We start from the raw sequence: 26,198 nt of genomic DNA, 5'->3' as shown, positions 1-26,198 counted from the left end.
CACCTTCCCTTCCACCAAAAACCTTCTTACATCTCTTTCTCCCAGCTCAGACCAAGGGTTGCAGACATGAAGCATTGACTGCTTCTCCTTCCACAGATGCTGCCCGACCTGCTGAGACTTCCCAGCATTTTCTGCTTTTGTTCAGATTTCCAGTGTCTTTTTGACTTTCAGGTTTGTTTTATCAGACTGGCCTGTTCTGATATAAGGCCATCAATCTGTAATGTTAACTCTATTTTTCTGTACCGATGCTGATGGAGCTACTGAACATTTTTAGCACTGTCTTTTATTTTAGATTCCAGCAACTGCACTGTTTGTGTCGCACAGCACCAGCTTTGTTTCTTTTTTTCTCTTCTATTTACATCTCCTCCAGTTAGATCAGCAGCAATTTAAAAAGCCTTCACATCTTCACCACCATTCGTGCCGTTCATTCCCTACTGGTCTCCTCCTCAGTGCTGATATTGCCTTTGTTCTCTTCCCCCAACTTCTCTCCAACTCCTAACTGTTCTTGGGAAAGGTCATCAACCCAACAATGTTAACTCTTGTTTCCCTCTCCACACGTTGCCTGACCTGCTCCGGCAGTTTTCCATTTTGTTTCCATTCTGTAATTCCAGCAGCTCCTCCCATCCAACCCACTCTCCCTCACTCAAATATGCTGAAATGAAACATTTTCCTATGCAGATCCTATGGAACATTTTCTTATATATAATCAGGATATTAATCAAGCTCTTAAGCCATATAATCTTGCTTTACTTCCCAAATACAGTCTGTAATTCTCAGCTCCTCGTCCACCAATACTCTACACAGGCCCTTTATGTCTGTAGCAAAAGGTGTCTCTAGTGTCACCATTATATCTGTATCTGCCCATTTTTCAATGCAGCACTAAACCATTATAAAGGAGTGTTAGATGTAATAAACTACAAAAGGTATAGGATAATAAAGGCGAAGACTGGCCTTCGATAGAAGGTTCTTACACCTTCCCTCTTGAACACATTTTAATTTACAACTAAAGTTCATGTTAAGAGTATGCTAGTTGAAGTGTTCTAATGGGATTTAATAGTAGACTCATTGGCCTCTTGTACCGTGTTTTCAGATAAGCTGCTTTGTTTAATGTCCTGTAATGAGCATAGGAGAGGTAACACGGAACTTTTTAACCTTTCTGCTGAATAATTTTTAATTCTTATCTTCAATTTTTGTTCATAATTTCTCTAGTATGCTTGCCAGTTTTTTTCCTTTCTATTTTTAGTACTGAATATTATATAACTAATTGAAACCTTATATTCATATCACACCTCTAATGTAGAAAAACAGCCCTGGTACCTCACAGGGACATCACAAAAAGCAATGATTAAAATCCATGTTAAACCAGGGAAAGGCTGACGATTTCCAGAAAGTCAGGAGGCATGGGAACCATGGAAACTTGGCTGTGTGGATTCAGAATTGGCTTGCCCACAGAACACAGAGGGTGGTAGTAAGTGGAGCGTATTCTGCCTGGAGGTCGGTGACCAGTGGTGTTCCACAGGGATCTGTTCTGGAACCGCTGCTCTTAGTGATTTTTTTTATAAATGACTTGGATGAAGAAATGGAGGGTTCGGGGAGTAAGTTTGCAGATGACACGAAGGTTGGAGATGTTGTGGATAGTGCAGAAGGTTGTCGTAGGTTACAACAGGATATAGACAGGATGCAGAGTTAGGCAGACAGGTGGCAGATGGAGTTCAATTCGGAAAAGTATGAAGTGATATACTTTGGAAGATCGAACTTAAAGGCGGAGTGTAAGGTTAATGGCAGGACTCTTAACCGTGTGGAGGAACAGAGGGATATTGGGGTTAAAGTCCAGAGATCCCTCAAAGTTGCCATGCAAGTTGATTGGGTGGTTAAGAAGTGCTGGCCTTCATTAGTCGGGGGATTGAGTTCAAGAGCCACGAGGTAATGTTGCGGTTCTACAAAATACTGGTTAGACCAACACTTAGAATATTGTGTTCAGTTCTGGTCACCTCATTAGAGGAAGGCTGTGGAAGCTTTAGAGAGGGTGCAGAGGAGAATTACCAGGATGCTGCCTGGATTGGAGAGCATGTCTTATGAGGAAAAGTTGAGCGATTTAGGGCTTTTTCTCTTCAGAGCGACGGAGGATGAGAGACGACTTGATAGAGGTGTATGAGATTATGAGGGGCGTGGACAGCCAGCACCTTTTTTCCCCAGAGCAGTAATGGCCAATACCAGAGGACATCCGTTTAAGTTGAGAGGAGGAACGTTTAGGGGAGATGTCAGAGGTAGGTTTTTCACACAGAGAGTGGTGGGTACCTGGAACGCACTGCTCGGGTGGTGGTAGAGGCTGATACAACAGGGACATTTAAGAGACTCTTAGATAGGCACATAGATGTAAGAAAAATGTAGGGTTATGGGCTGTGTAGGAGGGAAGGGTCAGATTATCATGTAATAGGTTTATATCGGTCAGCAAAACATCGTGGGCTGAAGAGCCTGTACTGTACTGTTCTATGTTCTGTGATCTATGATTTAACAATGCAAACATAACCTGTGACATGGTCACATTCATATATAACACTGATCTTGGGAGGCTTCTTTCTATAAAGTTTTATATTCTATAAATTTTTATTTTATGAAGTCTCTGAGGCTTTCTGTTCTAATTGTTTGCTCTGGTCTTCTCTGTCAACCCTGAATCTTGTCCTGAGGGAATCTGGAGAGGAGGAAGCAGCAGCAGGAATCACAAGGGTGCAATTTCTTTTTTTTATTTATTTTTAGGGATATGGGCATTGCTCCAGCATTTATTGACCATCCCAAATTGCCATGAACAGAGCAGCGAACAGCTTGTTAGGTCAATTTGGAGGACGTTACCAAGTTCTCCTCCCCTCATGCTGATTTCTCTTCCCACCTCTCCTCCTATCTTCTCCTGGGTCTCTCTTCCCAACTTCCCCCAACCAAACTCCATGCTCTACCAGTCTTCGCTTCCCATCTCTTTCCCCCACCCTCTCCTCACTCGTGTTCACTCAGCTCTTGGCCTCTGAGACCAATCTGATTTCCTCTGCAACAACAAAGCATGTGCAAAAGAGGCTCCTGGTTGTAAAGGCCTCCTTAACAGCATGTGACATCTTGGCCAATTTTGCAGGCCCTGGAATAAAACGTCGTTGGTCAATTGCATGCTGACCTTTTAATCTACCTTTGCCAATGCCATTCATTGTCTGTGCTGGTGACCACTCGTTTTGGCTTTCCATACAATTGATAGCGCTCTTCTTGCTTTTACTGTCTAAAATCTGAAAACCCCTTTTAGATCAACTTTAGGTCTTGAACGTATATGCCAAACTTATTTTGACTCTTAGTTTGTATTGCGTACAAAAGCAAAATACTGTCGATGCTGAAAACATGAAATAAAAACGGAAAATGCAGGAAATACTCAGCAGGTCAGGCAGCATCTAAGGAGAGAAGAATAGAGTTAATGTTTCAGGTCGACGATCTTCCATCGTAACTGGATAAAGTTAGAGTTAATATGCATAGAAGATGGTGGACAGGAGACAATACAAGGAAGGGCGGATGACAGGAGTGATTAAATGTGAGGTGAAAGACTGGCAGTGAAGGGTTTAGTGAATGACAAGAGATTCATGAGGATGAAGTCGAGAGGGGAAACAAAATAATAGTCTAAAGCTCCCAGAAGACAAGTTATCAATGCTGAAAATGTGAAATGCAGTTGCTGGTTTGAGTTGGAAGACTGTAGTGTGGTTCACACTATGTTAATTTAAAAAATGTAGTACAATTTAACTGGACTGGCATCATCAGCATTGCATGAGAATTAATGTCATCTTTTCGTGCTTTGAGTGTGCAAGTTACCAAGCAATTCAATCTTACAAATCAAGTTAGATGCACATTGTGTCAGTCACAAATCATGGTTGAAATTGCCCACAAATAGGGACTTGTAGTGCATGCAAACACTTGTCTGGAGGTAATGAAGGTTGTAGAAGCAAGCTAGAATGTATAATAAATGAGGAGTCACAACCATCAACCTTTTACAATAATCAATAAGCATAGCATGTGTATGCATCACATACAATCATCTCATAACATGTGCACATGCTCTTCGAGAAGTCAATTGATCTAAAGTTCTGCACCCCCACTCCCCCCCCCCCACTGTGCTTCATTGGTCGTGAGTGAGACAGCAGAGGGGCAGGCAGTGTGGCAGGGATGAAAGTCTTTATACAGAGACATTAGAGTCTAAAATACTCTCTCCTCTCGTGGACGTGGAACAGTACAGCACAGGAACAGGCCCTTCGGCCCATGATGTCTGTGTTGACCATGATACCAAATTAATCTAAACCTATCTGCCTGCACATGATCCACATCCGTCCATTCCCTGCATGTCCGTGAGCTTGTCTAGATACATCTTAAACGCTACTATCATATCTGATTCCACCACCACCCCTGGCAAGTGTGTTCCAGGAACCTACCACTCTCTGTGTAAAAAAACTTACCCTGCATATCTCCTTTAAACTCCTCCCCCACCCCACCCCACGTATGGAGACCAAACCTGAACACAATATTCTAGAGGTAGTCTTGCCAGGGCTCGAGTAACTGAAGCAAGGCATCTTTGCTCGTATATTCAAATTCTCTTGCAATAAAGGACAACCTGTTAATTTGTTTCTTCACTGCTTGTTGACCTTCAATGATATATGTACAAGGACAGCCAGGTCCCTCTGATCATCAACCTATAACCACTTGAAAAAATACTCTACTTCTTTATTTTTGTTCTATGCAAGTGGGTGATCTTGTATTTTTCCACATCATATTCTATCTGCCGTCTCCTTGTCCATTCACTTAGTCTGCCGATGTACTCCTGAAGCTTCTTTGCATCCTCATGAGTCTCTCTCTCTCTCGCTCTCTCTCTCGCAAGTGTGTCCTTAAGTTCTTCTTATCATATTGGCAATAGTGGAACCTTACAAATTGGTGTCCAGACTTTGGTGCCTGTGGTGTCTGTTGAATATCAGCATGATTCCTGGAAACAAATTTGGAGGGCATTCTTTAAGAATGTGTTCAGTTCTTTGACTATTGTTGCTGAAGTTGCAACTAAGAATTTGATTTTATGCTTCCATTAGTTGAAAAGGCGGCCACAACTACCTTGCCTGGTTCAGTCTATTGTTGTAGTCACTCCTATGGTGGTTTCCTTATTTGAGCTGTCATCTTGGAGTGCCTTCTATTCTGTTGCCAATCAGATATGATGAGTTCACTGATGTGACAGAGTTTCCTCTCCAATGTCAGGGTGGGAAGAGTGAGGAGGAGCAGTGTCAGTGGCCAGTCAACAGGCATTGTTTTCAGTGGTCCGTAGATGGTACACAAGGCCATGTTCGTGTGCATGGCAGTATCTAAGGCAGATACCTGTCCACCCATACACCATACAACAGCAAAGCACTCTTCAGTAGAGTTTGCCAATGTCAAAATATCTATCCTGTACCCAAAGTTATTTTTGCAGAAGGTTGCTGTTAAAATTTAATAAGATAAATTTAAATATTTTTACAAATGTATAATTAAAACGTGTGTTGGGCAGTGAGCTTTTGAAAGCTCCCCTAGTCATACCTTTCATCCAATGCCCCAGATTGTTCCATTATTCTGTGGCTACATCCTGCCCAGCAGCAGGGCAGACCCACAAGAGGTGGCAGCACAGAAGTATACATTTAGAAGGGTGTGACCTTGATGTGCGCAGCATTGACCTGGGGCTTCACAAAATCCCAGAGCATCATGTGCGTGGAAACCTTCTGCAAGTTACCACCTTGCTTCCTTCTTCAACTGATGAATCCATACTCCTCCATGTTGAACACCATTTTCAAAACTGAGGGTAGCAATTTCAAAACTGAGATCTTAAACACTACATGGAAAATTTCAAGTCCGTCTCGGAGAGTAGGTCAGTAACATCACTTGTAATTGAGTCGGCCAAGTCCTGAAAGCCACAACTGCCAGACTAGGTCTAAGGGCAAAAAAGAGCAAACCATCCTGACGAAACAAGCCTATAGGACTTCACCCATAGCTTGTGCAGGTGTACCTATCATGATGGCTTTGGTCAGACACCAGATAAGGTCCATGTGGAGACAAACTCCACCTTTACATTGAGGAAACCTATACCTTCCCCTCCGCCTCCACCGTCTTGCCCCCATCAAAGATGACAGTATCAGCATGCTAAAATAGGATAGATTCAGAGGAGAGAAAGCAGCTTAAAAAATGACAGCCATGAATCGCTGTGCACAATCAGCAGCAACAGAATTGCACTCCACATCTGTAACCTCCAGGCCTAACAAGTCCTCACTCAACCATTATCACCAAGCTGAAGGATCAGTGTTGTTTCAGTGAGGCATGAAAAAGAGCATGCCAGGAGCAACCTGGCGAAGCGCCAATAAAAGATTATATGCATCTTAGGCAGCATCATGCTAAGTAATCCTACAAACGATGATCAAAACACTGTTAGTGCTGCCATCTTCAGTTGTGAACGGGGTCAGTTGAAACAGATTATGGGGGGAGGAAGCCCCATGCAACTGAAACCAAGGACATAACTGCAAGAGATGAGGCTGAACCATTTGTAGCTACATAGATGATCACGTTGGCTTTTCCGAAGGACCCCACCATTACAAAGGTCAGTCTTCAGCCAGTTTGATTCATTCCACGTGTATCAAGAAATGGCTGGGAGCATTAGAAACAGCAAAGGCTATAGGCCCCGACAACATCACAGTGGTAGTGCTGAAATCTTGTGCTGTAGAATTAGCAGCATATCTACAATACTACATCCACCCTACATTGTGGGAGATCATCAAGCTTATGTTCTGCTACAAAAAATAGGACTAATCAAGTCCAGCAAGCTGCCACTCAATCAGTCTTCTCTCATTTATCAATGATGGAATAGAAGTGCTCATCAACAGTACTATTAAATAATACTTAACCTGCTTTCTCAGAAACTCTATTTGGGTTTTGCCAGGACCACTCATATCCACAGCTCACTGCAGTCTTGCTTCAAATATGGAGAACAGAGTGAAATTCCAGAACTGGATGGATGACTATCCTTGATATCAGGGTAGCGTTTAACCAAGTGTAGCATCAAAGAGCCCTAGTAAAATTGAAGTCACCAGGAATCAACAGAACTCTGCTTTGAATCACCAAATTCCACTCTAACTACACTCATGACTATGTGGCCAAATTCTGTTCCACCTCCATTTATAAGTTCACAAGTGACACCACTGTAGTGGGCCAGATCTCAAACAAGGATGAGATGGAGTATAGGAAAGAGATAGGGGGTCTAGTAGCATGGTGTCAAGACAACAACCCTTCCCTCAATGTCAGCAAAGTGAAGGAGGTGGTCATTGACTTCAGGACGTGGGGTAGAGTACATGTTCTGTCTGTATCGATGTTGCTGAAGCGGAGATGGTTGAGAGCTTCAAGTTCCTAGGTATAAATCTAAGACCATAAGAGCAGAATTAGGCCATTCAGCCCATCAAGTCTGCTCCACCATTCTGGTTCACGGCTGATTTATTTTTCCCTCTCAACCCCACTCTCCTGCCTTCTCCCCGTAACCTTTGACGCCCTTACTAATCAGGAACCTATGAACCTCCACTTTAACTACACCCAATGATTTGGCCTCCACAGCCGCCTTTGGCAAAGAATTTCACAGATTCACCATCCTCTGGCTAAAGAAATTCATCCTCATCTCTGTTCTAAAGGGAAGTCCTTCTATTCTGAGGCTGTGCCCTCTGGTCCTAGACTCTCCCACTACTGGAAACGCTCTCCACGTACACTCTATCCAGGCCTTTCAATATTCAGTAGGTTTCAATGAGATCCCCTGTCATCCTTCTAAACTCCAGCGAGTACAGGCCCAGAGCCATCAAACGCTCCCATGTGAACCCTTTCATTCCTAGAATCATTCTTATAAACCTCCACTGGACCTTCTCCAATGACAGCACATCCTTCCTTAGAACTGGAGCCCTGAATCTAATTTAGACTTTCAAACCCTGTGGGGACCTTTTTTGAATTATTTTCAAAACCTTTGATTTGGTGACTAAAATACAGACATTGGCTGATATTGTTAGGTTCCAAGGGTTTTTCCTTGTCTTTTCTTTTATCAAACAGCTTCGGTTTTTGTAGAGGGGGAAGATTCTTTTTAAAATAAAAATATTCCAATTTTTTTTTTTCTTTATTAATCTTAAGTGTGATTTAACACAATGTATTCAGGAGTATTTTTATCCTCTCTTTTGATGCATGTACTGTTGTTTTTTTTCATGGATTTAATAAAAAATATTGTAAAAAGAACTGGAGCCCAAAACTGCTCACAAAACTCCAACTGTGGTCTGACTAACGCCTTATAGCGCCTCAGCATTACATCCTTGTTTTCATATTCTAGTTCTCTTGAAATGAATGCTAACATTGCATTTGCCTTCCTTACTACCGACTCAACCTGCAAGTTAACTTTTAGGGAATCATGCACTAGGACTCCCAAGTCCCTTTGCACCTCCGACTTCTGAATTCGCTCCCCATTTAGAAAATAGTCTACGCCTACAGAAAGCTAAAGAAATCCAGCTTGACCCCCATGACTCTTACCAATTTTTGCAGATGCACCATAGCAAGCATTCTATCTGGATGCATCACAGCTTGATACGGCAACTGCTCTGCCCGAGACCACAAGAAGCTGCAGAAAGTTGTGAACACAGCCCAGTCCCATCACACACACCAACCTCCCCTCCATTGACTCTGTCTACACTTCCCACTACCTCGGGAAACCAGCCAACACAATCAAGGATCCCTCCCAACCTGGTCGTTCTCTCTTCTCCCCCCCTTCCATCAGGCAAAAGATACAAAAGCCTGAGAGTATGAGCTGCCGGATTCAAGGACCGTTTCTATCCCACTGTTATCAGAAATGGGCCTCACATACGCTAATAGATGAACTCTTGATCTCTCGATCTACCTTGCTGTGGACCTTGTACTTTATTTGTCCGCCTGCGCTGCACTTTCTCTGTAACTGTAACACTATATTCTGCATTCTGTTTTCTTTTTACTACCTCAATGTACCTGTATGGCACGATCTGTCTGAAAGGCACACAAAGTCAAAAGCTTTTCACTGTTTCTTTGTACATGTGACAATAATAAACCAATACCAATACCAATATGGGAAGTCTGTTGTGGCTTTTGGAGGAAGCCAGTCACACAAACCTCAGATTACTGATGCTGGTTCAGGTTCCCGGAATTCCCTTCTCAGCAGCTTTGTAGCAGCACACAGCAGACATCAGCATTTGAAGGTGGTGGATCATCACCTTCTCAAGGGCAATTTGTGATAGGCATTACAAACATGCCCAGCCAGTGACATCCACATCCTTAAAAGTCCTCCTTTTGAATTTGATTTTGATATTGTCAGCTACAAGTGTGAAATGCTGTGTCTATGGCATGGCGACATGTTGCAAGCTGCTCTCTACAGATCTACTCATTACCTTTACTATAACCGTTCTACACTTTTAAATTTAAACTCTATGTCACTAACTATTACACACTTTACTCTACTGTTATTGTTTTTACCTGTACTACATCAATGCACTCTGTACTAACTCAGTGTAACTGCACTGTGTAATGAATTGACCTGTACGATCAGTATGCAAGACAAGCTTTTCACTGTACCTCAGTGCAAGTGACAATAATAAACCAATACCGATACCAGGTTGTCATCTGCTGTAACCAAACTTGCACTACCACCTTTTCAGCCTTGCTGCATGCACTAAACCCAATTGAGGGAGAAGCTCACTTATTGCTTGGCCCCTGCCACTATTGTTATGTAACCAGCAAATAAGAGATGTCCTGTGTCTTTTGATCTTTGGTCTCTGAAGAAGTGGTTTTACGTTAAGTATACACAAATCTCAATAAGCATAAGACTCCGTGCTGTATGACCCTATGACTATCTCCCACTCCACAGCATGCTGCTTGTCAGTATTGCCAAGGCACTTAAGATATCTGGATGGCATGGATTCACCCATCTTCTTGCAGAACCGTGGCTTAATTTAGAGGCTCCCCTGATACGATGTTCTGTATTAATACACTGCTTGTTGGAAATAGGATTAGAGTAAGCAGCTTGAGCCAAGAGGTTACTGGCAAACCTCAGCATTGAGTTTGGGCTGAGAAAGCAGTCACATGCACATGTCCTATCACTAGTGCCCTCAGGTCGTTTTTGTTTCGTCTCTGGTACAGCGCAGAGTCATCCGGTGTAAGCCCTGCTGAAACCAAGCTAACCCTTGCACTTACTTCTGGAGCTGCCTGCTCATGTTGAACACTGTTCAGGCAAGAGCTAAACAGAGAGGTTTTTGAGCACACATTTGGCTGTCCTTGACTTGTGTGGAACTAAATAGACTTTTCCTTTGTTAGACATTTTAATGCTTCCTTTTTAATCAATAGCCATGTATTTGTGATAACCTTTTTTTCTAGAGCGCACACTTAATAAGCAGCTCAGGTTCGAGGGTAAGAGACCATTCTTTGTCCCAGGAGACTATTATTTCAGTTCAAATTGACAATTAATTGAAGAATTACCTTAGAAAAATGCAGTGATTCTAATATTAAATCGTTTTAAAGTCCCGGTTCCTGATGCCATTTTAAAATTCTTCTGTTTATTGTTGCAATAGATAATTCTTTTCCTCAGAGTGAACCTGAACTGAGCCTAAGAAAACCCAGCACATCACAGCCCACTAGGTTTTGTGTGACCATGTACCTCACACACCATTAACTTATGTATAACCTCTTTCACACATTCTTAGATTATGTCTGATTTTATACCTCACGTACCATTAGACTGGGTGTGGCCCATGTACACCATGAGATTCAACGTGACCCTGTGGCTCACACACATTCAAATTCGGTGTAATCCCCAAAACCCCTCTCATTATTAGATCGTGTGTGACTTGAATCTCACCCTCCATCACCCCTTGTACTTTGTACCTCACACAGTATTAAACTGTGTGTGGCCTGAAGAAACCTGGTAGTCAGCAGCCTCGCTGAGAGTTTGTCTTTCATACTTGCGATTGTCATTATTTTCAAACCAAGATGCATTCTATTTATTTAGAAGGCTCATCAATGGACAGCAACTAGAGAATGGACCAGGTAGAGCTCAGAAAGTTCCCTAAGAGAGTTAGTGGGGAAGAAGAATGTTCCCACTACAGCAGTAAACAGCTTATCTACTTTATCTGAACCTTTTCAAACATATTTTAATCACCCTCTTGTCTAGTATTTTTCACTTTAGAATCAATTAAGTTGCCCGTTTGTGCTCATTATTCCTGGCCTTAAAACATGTTCTGCAGGCTGGTCCCTTCTATTTAAACCTTTCGCTTGTCTTCCTTTTACACTATTTTGTCTGGATCTCCACCTAGTTCAAAAAGAAAAGGAGGACTTGAGATGTGTAATTGACTGAAGTGTCCCAATGGGGAAAACTAATCAAAAATCAGTCTTGAACGTAAGAGGAGTGTAACTGGAAAAACACCAATAAGGCAAATGAATTTCTCAATTTCTTCTCAATCTCCTCTAAATAGCTTCAAATTCTTTTGGGTGGCTGCATTAGTTCATGACCCCATCCTCACCCCCTCCCCCCATTGTATGTCTGTGCACACAAAGCTTCAGTATCAATAAACACAGGAGACTGACCGACAGTCATGGAAGAAACTGTTGCCAACAAACTTGCCCACTGCCCTCAGGCCTCTTCTCTCTGGTGGGCCTTCTGCAGGAGCTTACATCGTCCTTCTGCTATCACCTGATGAGTAATTGGGGTCTCTGCTGTTTTGTAACCCATGTGCAGGCATTCCCTTTGCGCCAGTCAGCTAAGTATGGCAACTTTGGAATTCATCTCTGCCTTTAAGCCCCTGTACAAAGCTTCAAGATATTATAATCTTGCTCCCTCAAGGAGTGTACTCATGCACCTAAGTGCAGATTGTTTCAACAATGGCATGCTTGCCTTCATCGGTCAGGGCATTGTGTACAAGAGTTGGGATGTCATGTTTCAGCTGTGCAAGGCATAGGTAAGATCACACTTGGAATACTGCATGCAGTTCTGGTTGCCTGCATATAGGAAGAATGTCATTAAGCTGGCGAGGGTGAACGTTGCTGGGAATGGAGGGCTTGAGTTATAAGGCGCGACTGGATAGGCCGGGGCTGTTTTGGTATTGGTATTGATTTATTCTTGTCACTTGTACCGAGGTACAGTGAAAAGCTTGTCTTACAAACCGATCGTACAAGTCAATTCATTACACAGAGCAGTTACATTGAGTTAGTACAAAGTGCATTGATGCAGTACAGGTAAAAACAATAACAGTACAGAGTAAAGTGTCACAGCTACAGAGAAAGTGCAGTGCAATAAGGTGCAAGGTCGCAATAAGGTGCAAGGTCACAACAAGGTAGATCATGAGGTCATAGTCCATCTCATTGTATAAGGGAACTGTTCAATAGTCTTATCACAGTGGGGTAGAAGCTGTCCTTCAGTCTGGTGGTACCTGTTTTCCCTGAAGCGAAGGAGGCTGAGGGGTGACCTCATAAAGGTTTATAAAATCATGAGGGGCATAGATAAGGTGGATGGTCACCGTCTTTTTCCCAGGGTATGGGTCGAAAATTAGTGGGCATAGGTATAAGGTGAGAAGGGAAAGATTTAAAAAGGATCTGAGAGGCAACTTTTTCACGCAAAGGGTGGTGGGTACATGGAACAAGCTGCCAGAGGAAGTAGTAGAAGTGAGTACAATTACAAAGTTTAAAAGATAATTGGACAGGTACATGGATAGGAAAGGTTTAGAAGGATATGGGCCAAACACAGGCAAATGGGACTAGCTCAAGTAGACGACTTGTTCAGCATGGGTGAGTTGGCCAAAGGGCCTGTTTTGGTGCTGTATAACACTATGTCTCTATGACGGTGGTTCCATTTGCTCCCATTGTTACCCAATTCAATTCCTTGAGTATGACAAGACCCAGGCCCTTCACTACAACTGTCACCAGGTTCCAGTTCTTGTATAAAAATGGAAAATAATGTGTAGTGCCACAAAGAAACAAATAGCTGAAGGTTGGGGAATCACCACGCAACCAGTTAGAGAAAATCCACAATATAGGCAGTAAAGCTAAAATTGGCCTCACAGTTTTCAAATCATCTTTCCTACCCTTTGGGCTTTCGTTGGTGCAACACAAAAAGTGCTGGAGGAATTCAGCGGGAATGAGGGAAATGGACAGTCGATGTTTCAGGTTGAGACCCTTCATCTGGACTTGGATGTCCTCGTCACGAAAACAGGTGCGGCGGAGAGAGATGAACTTAGAAAAGGGAATGGCGTCCTTTCACTTGACAGGGTGGGAGGAGGTGTATGGAGGTAGCTGTGGGAGTTAGTGGGTTTGTAGTATATGTAGGTGGATAATCTGTCTTCTGAGATGGAGACAAGGAGGTCACGAAAGGGGTGAGAGGTCTTGGAGATGGACATTTTCCTCCACAGATGCTGCCTGACCCACTGAGTTCCTCCAGCGCTTTGTTTGTTGCTCCAGATTCCAGCACCTGTGGTCTCTTGCATCTCCCTGGGCACTTGTTGGTGCATGTTTCGAGGATATTAATAGCCTTTCTCTACCAACCAAAACATAGGACATTTTAGACTACTGGTAATCAACATCTGGTAACATTTTAATCAATTGAGTATTATTGCTTAATGTTATACCATTGACAGCATATAATTTATAGCATATAAATAGTTCTGTTTAAAATTTTGTCCCTCACTCCTTTGGCAAATGCATTAATGCATTTCCTCTAAGTACATTACATCAGTATCTTTTGGTATAATTTTAGGGCCTGTGCCATTTCTGTGAGTCTGGTTAATACAGTGTGTTGTGAACCTGATGATTCATGCCTGGGCTTGCTTTTAGCAATTCGCTGAAAATGTGAATTGTCCTCAGAAACAATTATGATGTAAATTCATTGCAGAGTTAAAGAGATTAACAGTAAATTACAAAGAAGGCAAGTACTTTGAATAATTGCAGAATCCCGGCAAGTTACAGCATAGAAACAAGTAATTTGGCACATTATAACTTCAATGTTTCTCTCCACTTGAGTATTTGTGTCTGCTTCTGGGCTCCTGCTGACTTTCCATATTATTAAATCTTCCTTTTTATCAAATTTTAGCAAACTTCTTTTAAATATTTCATAGGTTCTGCCTCAACAACTGTTCACAATCTAGACACCCTCAGTGTATTGAGATTCTAGTTCCTCTAATCTAATATTCTTTTGTCATTGTCTCTTAAACTGCAAGAAACAATTTATTATACATTATATAGCCTTGAGTAATTGGTAATTGGTTTATTATTGTGAGATACAGTGAAAAGCTTTGTTTTACATGCCATCCATACAGAATATTTCAAACATAAGTAACATGGAGGTAGTACAAGGGAAAAGCAATAACAGAATGCAGAATGTATTGAACAATTGTAATAGATGCAATGAATAGATCTACTGAGAGCAACTTGCAAAGTGTCACCACACTGCAATGCCACCTTGGGATAGTAAAGACTACGAAGGTCTATCAGGACATCCTTTAATTTTCTTGGTTCCTAAAGGATAAAACACTGAATTCTCAATTACAGCTGTTTCCTTGGTAACATCCTGGCAAGACAGTGGACACCTCTACCTTTGTTTTCATAGCTATCCTGCAATGGGGTGCCAAAAACAGTGGTGCAGCTACTAAGATTACTTTTTTTCATCACAGTGTCTGCCTATTTCTACCCTATGTCCCCCTGTATTATTTCACGGTCATTAGAGCTTGCCTTATCCTCTAAATTTGGTGTTTTTGGTAAATTTCAACATTATTTTCTAAATTCTTACATTCAGAGACACCACTGCACACCAGTCAATACATCTATTGTCTGTGAAGTGCCTTTAACCCTATTCTTAGCTTTCCCCAGTCCAAGTCCCCATCTCTCTCTGACATTCTGGCCAGATCCCTTTCATTTAATTTACTTGGTCTTCAAGGTCCGTTATCAATTGTTTTCACTTGCTACATATCTTCCGTTTATCGCTATCTTCCCTTTATTTATCTTCTCAATTTCTATCATTCATCCATCAATTTTTGTTGGTGATACAAGCAGAACACCCAAGGTCCCCGCATCGCTGCTTTTACCCAGATTGGATGTGAAGGGACGATTAAGTTGGCTCTTCATGCTCTCAAGTCCAGCAGCAGAGTCCGGACAGTTCCTAAAGTATGGACAGTCCCGTGTGGAGGTTCTGCTCACAAAACTCCCCTGGTACATTATGACAGGAGGCAAAGCTGCAGGCACTGCTTTGCCTCTTGTCAATTCTGCAGTTAATGTTGGTAAATTGGTTTATTATTGTCACATGTACCGAGGTACAGTGAAAAACTTTGTTTTGTATACCATCCATACAGATCATTTCATCACATTCATACATTGAGGTAGTACAAGGGAAAAGCATAACAGAATGCAGTTCCAGAGAAAGTGCAGTGCAGGTAGACAATAAGGTGCAAGGCCATAACAAGGCAGATTGTGAGGTCAAGAGTCCATCTTGTCGTACAAGGGGACCATTCAATAGTTTTAAAACAGCGGGATAGAAGCTGTCCTTGAGCCTGGTGATACATGCTATCAGGCTTTTGTATCTTCTGCCCGAGGGGAGAAAAGAGAAAAGAGGGGTCCTTGATTACGTTGGCTGCTTTCCCAAGGCAGTGAGAAGTGTAGACAGAGTCCATGGAAGGGAGGCTGGTTTCCCTGATGTGCTGACCTGTGTCCACAACCCCCTTAAGTTTCTTGTGGTCTCGGGCATACCATACCAAGCCGTGATGCATCTGGATAGGATGCTTTCTATGGTGCATCAATAAAAATTGGTGAGGGTCGTTGGGGACATGCCACATCTCTTTAGCCTTTTGAGGAAGTAGAGGCATTGGTGAGCTTTCTTGGCTGTGGTGTTCACATAGTTGGACCAGGACAGCCTTAAAATAAGTGTCTCTAACCAAAATTAAATTAAGAATAACTTTTTGTAAGTAATATGTTAATTAAACACGTGCAAAAGCACAGAAACAATTTAAAGAGACATTAAACTAAAACAAAGCGACTGAAAAGGCTTATCTTCCCCTTTGCTTCCTAATCTGCCCTGGAACACTGGACTTGCAGCTCATGCATGCGCATCTGGGACTTTTGTTTGAAGGCTCAGTGGCAGCCACCACCAGCCACAACCAGCAAAGTTCAGCGAATTATAGATTATCATAGACTCCAGAAGTTGACCAAGGGCTGAAGTCAATGTGATTGATTATTGTTTCAAATCTCTAAGCTGAAGGAAGGTGTTGCATCTGCCAGCTTCTGGCACAAGTGTAATTTCCAAAGGATTGTCGGAATCTCCGCGATCTGTTACTGAGTTTCCTGGATAATTCTTCCATGCAAGCCATCAAGTCCCTGTTCATGTATGGAGCCTTAGCGTGATACAGCACAAAAACATGCCCCTTGGCCCACCGAGTCCGCACTGACCATCAAAACCCATTTACTCTCATTCCACATTGATCATTTTTTATTCTCCCCGCATTCTCATCAACTGTTCCCTGCTACTATCTTTAAATACGAGTGTTTTTCTTTCTTTCAAAACTAACCTTACAATGTTGTAACCATTATATATGTGGTTGTACAATTCCATTATTCGTATCCAAGTATATTGTTAGAACTTCTATCTTCTACCATTCGTCCGTCTCCTCCCCACACTTTTATCTCTGACTTTTGTCTCTCAGCAGGCTTTTCCCTACACATGCTTTTCAATTACCTTGTACATTTTCCGATTTCCTTTTATAGTCCACTTATTCTAATTTAAATTATTCTCCATAGTTATTTTTCATTTTCTGCATAATGCCTTAAATGCTTTTTATTTGTAAATTTGATCCGTTTGCACACCCCCATTTTATTACTCAATAATTTGATTTGTTTTTTTTTGCTTAATGTGATGCACTTGATTTGTACCCTGCTGACTGGACTTTTCAACAGTTTAACTGTGCCGAGTCATCTGTAGCTGAATTGTGGCCACGTTGAAGTAGCTGGGCCATATCCGTTTGCACACCCCCATTTTATTACTCAATAATTTGATTTGTTTTTTTTTGCTTAATGTGATGCACTTGATTTGTACCCTGCTGACTGGACTTTTCAACAGTTTAACTGTGCCGAGTCATCTGTAGCTGAATTGTGGCCACGTTGAAGTAGCTGGGCCATATCCGTTTGCACACCCCCATTTTATTACTCAATAATTTGATTTGGTTTTTTTTGCTTAATGTGATGCACTTGATTTGTACCCTGCTGACTGGACTTTTCAACAGTTTAACTGTGCCGAGTCATCTGTAGCTGAATTGTGGCCACGTTGAAGTAGCTGGGCCATATCAAGCCCTAAGCCCTTGCAAGCTAGCCTTGGAAGCCTAGACAGTTCTTTGTTACTTCTGGTATTTCATAAGCCTGCAGGTTTCATAAAGGTAGTATCAGCAGGACTCTGTCATTGATGCTAACTTCTGTAGTACCAAAAATTTGATATCTACAGAAATTAATAGAAAATAGGTTTAATCTTGTGTGACCAGAGAGAGTCTTTGGTGCATGAACACACCATCCATAAAGACAAAAGCTTGAGCAACTCTTCCTTAGCTCCTGACTCCATGCACCTTCCAGGCTGATTGCTCAGCTTAGACTGGACTGCACTTGGTCAATGCGTTCTGTTCGAATTTAAACTGAACATTAAGCCTGAAATTGAGATTGCTTGCTCAGCATAAACTAGGCCCCCCCCCCCTTAAATCGCTCTGTTCAGTCCAACTCCGAGCTGAGCTTTGAGGTTTAAATTCAGATTGCTGCTTTCTATTTCCCCAAAATTCACTGACTCTACCCTTACCTTCCCACTATCAGTCCAAAGCCCTCACTACATTTTGTTATCTCTGGACTTGACTTCTCCAATGCTCTACTTGCAAGCTTCCTGAGACCTGCCCCTTAAACCTGAATTTGTCCTAGTTCTGTAAGACGAGAATCCAGAAATAAAGGGAGTGCTTAGGTTTGAAGACAAATAGGACGGCTTTATTGGGTGCATCAAGCTGATCCATTGATCCATGGAAGGTCAGGATAAACTGGAGGTCTGATACCAGCATTTCTGGCGCTCTGCTCTGCCACTGGATTCTCCATTGAACCCAGTGGTGGAGCAGTGCCTCGCCGGGAGGGCTGATGTATCAACCGTGATCTATTCTTTGGAATGTGGCTGTTGACACTGTGGAGAAAGGTAAATGCACCACTTTTTATTTTACTTAATTTTAATGCTCTTGCTTGTTTGTATTTTAATGTGTTTTAATATTATTTTGTATTTTTCATAATTGTTATTCCTTTCTTAATTTTTTTTTACTATTTGTGGGCAGACAGTCGTCCGGGTCTAGGACCATGCAGTCCGCCCCCTCCGTGTACAATAATAAATCAGTACAGACACTCTTCTGCTGTAGAGCTAGCATCTATGTTGTACACATTATATTTCTAACTTGCACTGATGCAAGAGCATGGATTTACAATTTACACTAAGAACCACTAAGCAACTGAGTGCCCTTTTCTAAAACACTTGCATTTGATCTGTATCGTGATCTTGAGCTCACATTTGTCTGTCTCCCTCTGATCTCAACCTCACACATATTTCCACAAAGCTCCATTAACTATCAGCAACAGCACCTCATCTTCTGACTCGGCACATTTGCCGTCAAGATAAACAATGTCAGATAATTAGCATTCACGGTTCCTCTGATAATTTCAGACAATTATTCCACGCCCACTTGCCCCCCAACACCTACGCCTCCTCCATCATTTGTCCCATTACCGCCCACGTTCACCTTGTACCATCATCTCATTGGTCATTTAATCTCTTCTGCTTTCCACCCGATCACCGACCTTCCCTTTGTTTGCTTCCCCCTTCTCGACTAAAAGCCCTTTTATCTCTAACTCATCCCAGCTCAGAGGAAAGGTCAGTGACCTGAATCATTAACTCTCTCCGCAGATGATGCTTGACCTGCTGAGGTTTCCAGCAGCCAGAGTATTTTGCTTTTACAATGCCACATAAAGAAACAGTTACTATTTTTGGTATATCCTGACCACCCAAGGGCAGTTTGAATTATGGAATGTTTTTTTAATTGCTTTCGAAACCTCTGAAAATATTTTTTCCCCGTAAATGCATTTTAAAAAATACTGTACAATATAAATAGAATTTGGAAAGAACACGTGCCTTCATTCGCTTTAACATTGGGCACAGCTTGAGGCTCAGTTATTGTATAGAATCTTTAGTACAGTAATGTCCTTGATTCTCAGAAAGCTAAAGGAGTGCCACATCTGCCTGGGCACCATTTGCAGCAACAGAGGAGGGGTCTGTGCAGACATTAGAATTCCACTGTTCTTTTTCAAGCGTTGCATTAATGGAAAGCTGCATCTCCGTCGAAGTAAATCTCTCCATTCTCATTGATCTCGCTGGTTTTTTTTCTCTAGATGACATCAAGGTCTCTGTGAATGATTTCATTATCAAGGCAGCTGCTGTCACACTGAAAGTAAGTGAGCACTGAAAAAAGAAATGGTATAGTGTAAGAGATTCACTTCACATCACAAACATTAGTATCATTCAAAGTATTGTCTGGACCTGACTGGAATGATCTGAGTTGGAGTATTACAGACTTGCTTGATAAAACTACTTACAGTACAAATACATCAGCAGCCTTCTTTTTCCATATTTCCTTGCAGCATAGAAGGAGCCATTTCAGCCCATCGTTCCCTGCCTGCTCACAGAGCAATCCCATTCCCCTACTAACCTTTACCCTAACTTGTTCTTCTCGCATTCCCATCAATTCCTCCCCCCCCCCCCCCCCCCCAAGATTCTACTGCTCACCTACATGCTAGGGATAACTTACATTGCCCAATTCACCTACCAATCCTCATGTCCTTAGGATGTAGAAGGAAACCAGAGCATCCGGAGGAAACCACTGTCACGGAGAATGTGCAACCTCCATGCAGACGGCACCCGAGGTCAGGGTTGAGCAGGAGTTAAGGCAGTGACTCTATTAGCTGCACTACATCTGCCAGCAAAAGGAGAGGCAGGGTTAAAATACCAGTGCTGTGTGAGGAATGCATCAAATCCTAACCGAACCTTAAAACAAGGGGAAGACGAAATGCTGTAAGCACAAAGTTCAATCTGCATCCATGGGAAGAATTGAGATCAAAATTCAAGAGCTTTGAAGGAGCTTGACCTGAGAGATTTACCTCTCCATTCTGTCTGTCAGCTGTTGCTGACCAGCTTTCTATGTGTTTACAGCATTTTCTCCTTACAGCATGAGTTTCCTGATTCTGACCAAAGTCATCTCCTCCAGGGATTCCTATCAGCCCTGAAAGGCATAATATGCCAATCAAAGGAACAAATGAGCAGCATGGTATGGATGTTAAAACCCAAGTACAAGTAAAAGCTACAGCTGTGCCCTGAGGAAGATTGTAGAAGTGAACTATTGAAATAATTAGTGTAACTAATTCCAGGTCATAGAGTCATCTCCAAAGAAAGCAGATGGTTCCATGCAGGATAGATTTGACAAATCAGCGTAACTTTTTCCCACTTTCCTGTAAATATGCCGTATATAAAATGTCACTTTGTGAATTGTTAACTAGAAATGACAAACATATGGAAAAACTCAAAGCAGTGTAAGTGCCTGCCTGATATAATAACAAGTTAGAAATGGGAAGGCAAGTTTATTTTCAATCATTTTGTCTTTAACAATTTCTGAGTGACATTGTATATTTTAATCTTTATGTTCAAAGGGATCTCTTTTTGTAACTGGTCCTAGATATCAAGAGTTATTATTGGATTAAATTCAGGAATTGGAGGAGCTGGTAATATCTTACAAGAACTAATCAATGGAGGGAGAGGAACAGCCACTAAATTTGGTACAGTCCAAGAGAGAACTGCTAAGTAAGCTAGCTGATGTAATGCAAACTTTAGAAATAGATGATCTCATTGTAACCTAAAAACACTTTCACAGCAACAGATAAGGGGCCAGATCCTGCTGGACTCAGCCCATCCCCAGGACTCATCGCCCATGATCCCAACGTACCAACACTAACCTCAGCCACATGCACAGGACTGATCTCACTGCCCTTCCGCATTCCTGGAGTCAGAGAGCATGGTGCAAAACAGGAACCTGGCGTCGTGTGGCACAGTGCCGGTGCCCCCCTCCCAAGATGCCCAGACAGGCTTTGTCAGTGGACAAAGCTCTGATTGTAGTTTAAACATCCCTGCCATTCAAGAACATTTTTAAAACTACTACACTTTGAACTAATAGGTGAAAAAGATATAAAAACCATGAAAACTTATCTTGATTGAAATATATAATGTCGCTCTTAATAATAATGAAATTATTAAAGATAAAATGATTGAAAAGAAACTTGCCTTCCCATTTGCTACCAAGTCCACAGGTGTAGTATCCTAAAATCAATGAGATCTTCAGCTCCTGATGCGTCTGACCAGGCTCAGGATCTAAGCAATGGACATTGAACAGTACAGGACAGGAACAGGCCCTTTGGTCCACAATGTTGTGCCAAACTAATTAAACTAATGATGCCAAATTACACTAATCCCTTCTACCTGCATATGGTCCATATCCCTCCATTCTCTGCTTATTCATATGCCTACCCCATGACGCCCCAGTGCATGTGGGGCACACCGGAAGATTGGGGTCAGTCACAAGACTTCATGTGGAACCCAGAAACAGAGTGTGGTGAGAGATACTTTAATACTGTATCTGTCACCCATTAAGACCCGAACACCAGGTGTGTGCATCTCCAGGACAGGTGCAACTATTCAAATAAAAGGAAGAAGATAAGAAAGGGAAACAGGCGAAGCTTATCCACCCCCTTAGCCCTGCTCTACCGTTCAGGAAAGTTAGCTCATGATACAGCATGGTAGTGTAGCGGTTAGCGTAACGCTTTACAGTGCCAGCGACCCGGGTTCAAATCCGGCCACTGTCTGTAAGGAGTTTGTACGTTCTCCCCGTGTCTGCGTGGGTTTCCTCCGGGTGCTCCAGTTTCCTCCCACATTCCAAAGACGTACAGGTTAGGAAGTTGTGGGAGTGCTGTGTTGGTGCCGGAAGCGTGGCGACACTTGCGGGCTGCCCCCAGAACACTCTACACAAAAGATGCATTTCACTGTGTGTTTCAATGTACATGTGACTAATAAGGATATTCTTCTACAACCTCATCTCCCTTCATTCAAATCCTTCACGAAGAGTCAATGAAGATGCAAAAACTAAAGGAAAATATGAAAATAAAGTAGAATAAGGAAAACTGTCAAAAACATGACTAGTAATACTGGAGTATTTTACAGCTACGTCAATAAAGCAAGGATTGTTAAAAGTCAAACAAGGTCCATGTGACATTCATAATTTGCAGATGGTCCAAAAGGTCAGGTTTATGACACTTTGGGCCATCTACAAATTATAAATGTCACATGATGACAGGTTTATGGAATGCATTTGAGACAATACGCTGAGGGCCAATCAGGGAGCAGGTTACTTTAGATCTGGCTGTGTATAATAAGATAGGATTAATTAATAACCCCATAGTGAAGGATCCATTGTGGAAAAATGATCATAATGTAAAAGAATTTCACTGCCATTTGAGAATGACTAATTTAAGTAAGAAACTAAAATTGTGAAATAAATCTTACATAGATAAGAAGAATGAGTTTGCTATGGTATATTGGGAAATTAGGTTAAAAGATGAACAGTGTCAGACATTAGAAGAAAATTTTCATATTTCTCTACAAACATACATTTAATTGAAAACTAAAGACACCACAGGAAGAATGATCCATCTGTGCTTAACAAAGGGGGATTAAAATGGTATTAGAATGAAAGCAAAGCTTATATGGTTGCAACTAAATAGTAGTTGGCATGAAGATTAAGAGGATTTTAAAAGCCAAGGAAGGATGACTAAAACGTTGAAAAGAGGATAAAACAAGGTATGTGTAAACTAGCAAGAAATAGTAAAAACCAATTATAAGAGCTTCCACAAAGAGGCAAGTAAGAGAACAGCAAAGTTAAGCATTGGTTCTGTTGTCCACGTGCATGCTCCTGTTGCCGTTTCCCACACCCCCTGAATCCTGGTGCTGCCCTCCCCAAATCGCACTGCTACTTACTTCCACTGCCATCAGCACCCCCAGTTCCCACTGACAACTTCTCCCTCCAAAAGCTTGATCTTTTGACTTCAATGGAATAGAATCCAGGAAGGATGGTATGGCCCTCAGCTGCTACTGTACATACCTATTTAGTGCAAGCAAGCCAGAAGAATTTCTGCCCCCAGCATTTACAAGATATCTTTATTAGTCACATGTACATCAAAACACACAGTGAAATGCATCTTTTACGTAGAGTGTTCTGTGGGCAGCCCGCAAGTGTCGCCACATTTTCAGCGCCAACATAGCCTGCCCACAACTTCCTAGCCTGTACGTCTTTGGAATGTGGGAGGAAACCAGAGCACCCGGAGGAAATAAAACTAATTTAGAAAGGAATTCTGATGCTTGTCATAATAGGTGTAGAATGCAAAAGGAACGGGGTAGCAATGAACGAATTCCTCTGAATAAAATCTCAAAATATCATTTGCAATATTGCATTTCCATTGACAGAAGGATGTATATGCTTTACAAAGTGTACAGCATATATTCACTCCAATGCTTCCTGGTACAACATCACTCCAAAATCAAACATGGGAAACTGGGCCTTTTGCAATAGAGCAAAGCAGATTCTGATAGGAAATATTTTTAAAAATCCTGCAGGGATGGGAGAGGGTGGCAGTAATTAAGCAGTCTTGGCAGTAGTTAAGTGGCCAGACAGGAGGCCAAAAATATACTAGGTTGAATATAGAGGATTATTAATATAAATTCATAGAATCTGCACTTGGCACCACCACAAAGAAATCAACTGAGGACAATTGCCTCTGTTTTTAACAGAAGCATTTTGTCCTTGTCAGTGCAGCAGTTCTCTCTGACAGCTGTGTCTTTTTTGCCTCCTCCTCCCCTCCACTTCTTTCTCAATGAAATGCTTTCGAAGCAAATGCCAGATGTGAATTCCACCTGGAGCAGTGAGGGACCTCGTCAGCTCAGCTCTGTCGACATCTCAGTGGCTGTTGCTACAGACCGTGGCCTTGTTACACCAATCGTCCAAGATGCTGCCTCCAAGGGATTAGAGGAAATTTCCACCATGGTCAAGGTAGGACCAAGAACTAGTATCAGAAATCACAACTTGATTAACCCTCCCACCACTACAAGTATTGCTCTGAACTACCTGCCTTTTAGATAGCAACTTAATATTTCTATTCAAATGATAATGATTATCTGTAATCCTGTGTTTTGTGATTTAAATAAATATAACTTAATGGCATGCATAAGAAGTCACCAGCCTGCATATTGTTAGGCTGGACTTCAGCAACAGTCCCACACAGAATGCTTACTCTCGTAAATGCCAACATGTCATAGAGCCGTGGAGCACAGAAACAGGCCCTTCAGCCCACCAGGTCCATGCCGCCCATTGTACCGATCTACTCTACTCCCATTTACCCATTTAGGTCCATAGCCTTTCATGCCCTAATGATTCATGAACCTGTCTGGCTGCTGCTTAAGTGCCTTGAGGATATCCGCCTTTACCACCTCCTCAGGCAACGCATTCGACACCTCGGTCCCCTCTGTGTGAAAAAATACCTCCTCTAATCCCCTCCAAACTCCTACCTTTCACCTTAAAACAATGCCCTCTTTCTGAGATACCCCCACCATGAGAAAAAGAATTTTGTTCTCTACCTTACCTATCCCCCTCAAAATTTTATATACCTCCATCAGGTTACCCCTCAGACCTCCTCCATTCCAAGATAAACAAACCCAACCTGTCCAGTCTCACCTTATAGCTGATATGCTGCAATCCAGGCCACATCCCGGTGAATCTCCTCTGCACTCTGCCCAGTGCAATCACGTCCTTACAGCAGTGTGGCACCCAGAACTGTACACATTACTCCAGGTGTGACCTAAGCAATGTTTTGTGAGGTTGTAACATCCCAGCTCTTGTATTCTATGCCATGAAGGCAAGCATCCCGCGTTCCTTCTTCACCACCTTATCCATCTCTGCTGCTACTTTTCGGGATCTATGAACCTTGTCATCAGTCCACAAGACCATAAGACAAAGGAGCAGAAGTCGGCCATTCGGCCCATCAATTCTGCTCCGCCATTCTGTCATGAACTGATCCATTCTCCCACTTAGCCCCACTCCCCCGCCTTCTCACCATAACCTTTGATGCCCTGGCTACTCAGATACCTATCAATCTCTGCCTTAAATACACCCAATGACTTTGCCTCCACAGCCGCCCATGGCAACAAATTCCACAGACTCACCACTCTCTGGCTAAAGAAATTTCTCCGCATCTCTGTTCAGAATGGTATGGTGACCCCCCCACCATTGTGAGTTAGCAGGGTTTTGAGTGACCTTGCGATTACAAGCGATTAGAACAATGGAGGTCAACCAGGAAGACAGCTGCATTGCCAATAAAGGGTAGCAATGTTACGGTTAGCATTGAAGGTGACCATTTCCTCAAACGTTTCCCTGGAGTTAAAATGTGGAGACAGGTGAAGGCTGTGATGTGGCAATCCTTGATGCACTCTGATTGGGATGACCACACATGAACATTCATCTCCAGATATCTGCACTCAAGTTTAATGTTTCTGTGCGTCAGAAGCTCAATATGAGGTCACTCCCCTTGTAGAAAATAATACAAAAACTGAGTATTTTTTAATCAGTGAGAGATTATTGATATTCAGAAGAACTGGGTGTCCTTGTACAAGAATCATTGGAAGTTGAGTACAGGGCTTCAGTAAGGTCTTTGATGAGGTTCTACACCGATGGTTGGTGCAAAAGGTTAAAGCCCCCGTGGTCCAAGGCAATAGGAATCTGAGGGTGATGACAGAAGTCTGTTACCAGAGGTGTACCACGGGGTTGGTGCCAAGACCCTTACTGCTTGTTATGTACATTAATGATTTAAATATGAATGTAGGAGGTATGATTAGTGAGTCGGCAGATGTCATGAAAGTTGGTGGTGTCAATAGTAAGGAGGGTAATCTCAGACTACAGGACAATATTGATGTTGGTAAAATGGGCAGAGCAATAGAGATGGAATGTAATCCT

General features: G+C 42.3%; 1 protein-coding gene across 1 annotated transcript in view; it reads left to right on the top strand.

Annotated features, from left to right (window-relative positions):
- Positions 1–26,198, top strand: part of pdhx (pyruvate dehydrogenase complex component X) — a 174,197-nt gene that overhangs the window by 112,271 nt on the left and 35,728 nt on the right. The window contains exons 8-9 of the mRNA XM_052029617.1: positions 19,489–19,547; positions 24,084–24,242. Coding sequence (XP_051885577.1) covers positions 19,489–19,547; positions 24,084–24,242 — 218 coding nt within the window. The remainder of the gene's footprint in view (positions 1–19,488; positions 19,548–24,083; positions 24,243–26,198) is intronic.

Source organism: Pristis pectinata, chromosome 14 (assembly GCF_009764475.1).
Source record: "Pristis pectinata isolate sPriPec2 chromosome 14, sPriPec2.1.pri, whole genome shotgun sequence".
Taxonomy (NCBI): domain Eukaryota; kingdom Metazoa; phylum Chordata; class Chondrichthyes; order Rhinopristiformes; family Pristidae; genus Pristis; species Pristis pectinata.
Note: the sequence above shows the minus strand (reverse complement) of the source record. Positions and strands in the feature narration are given on the sequence as shown.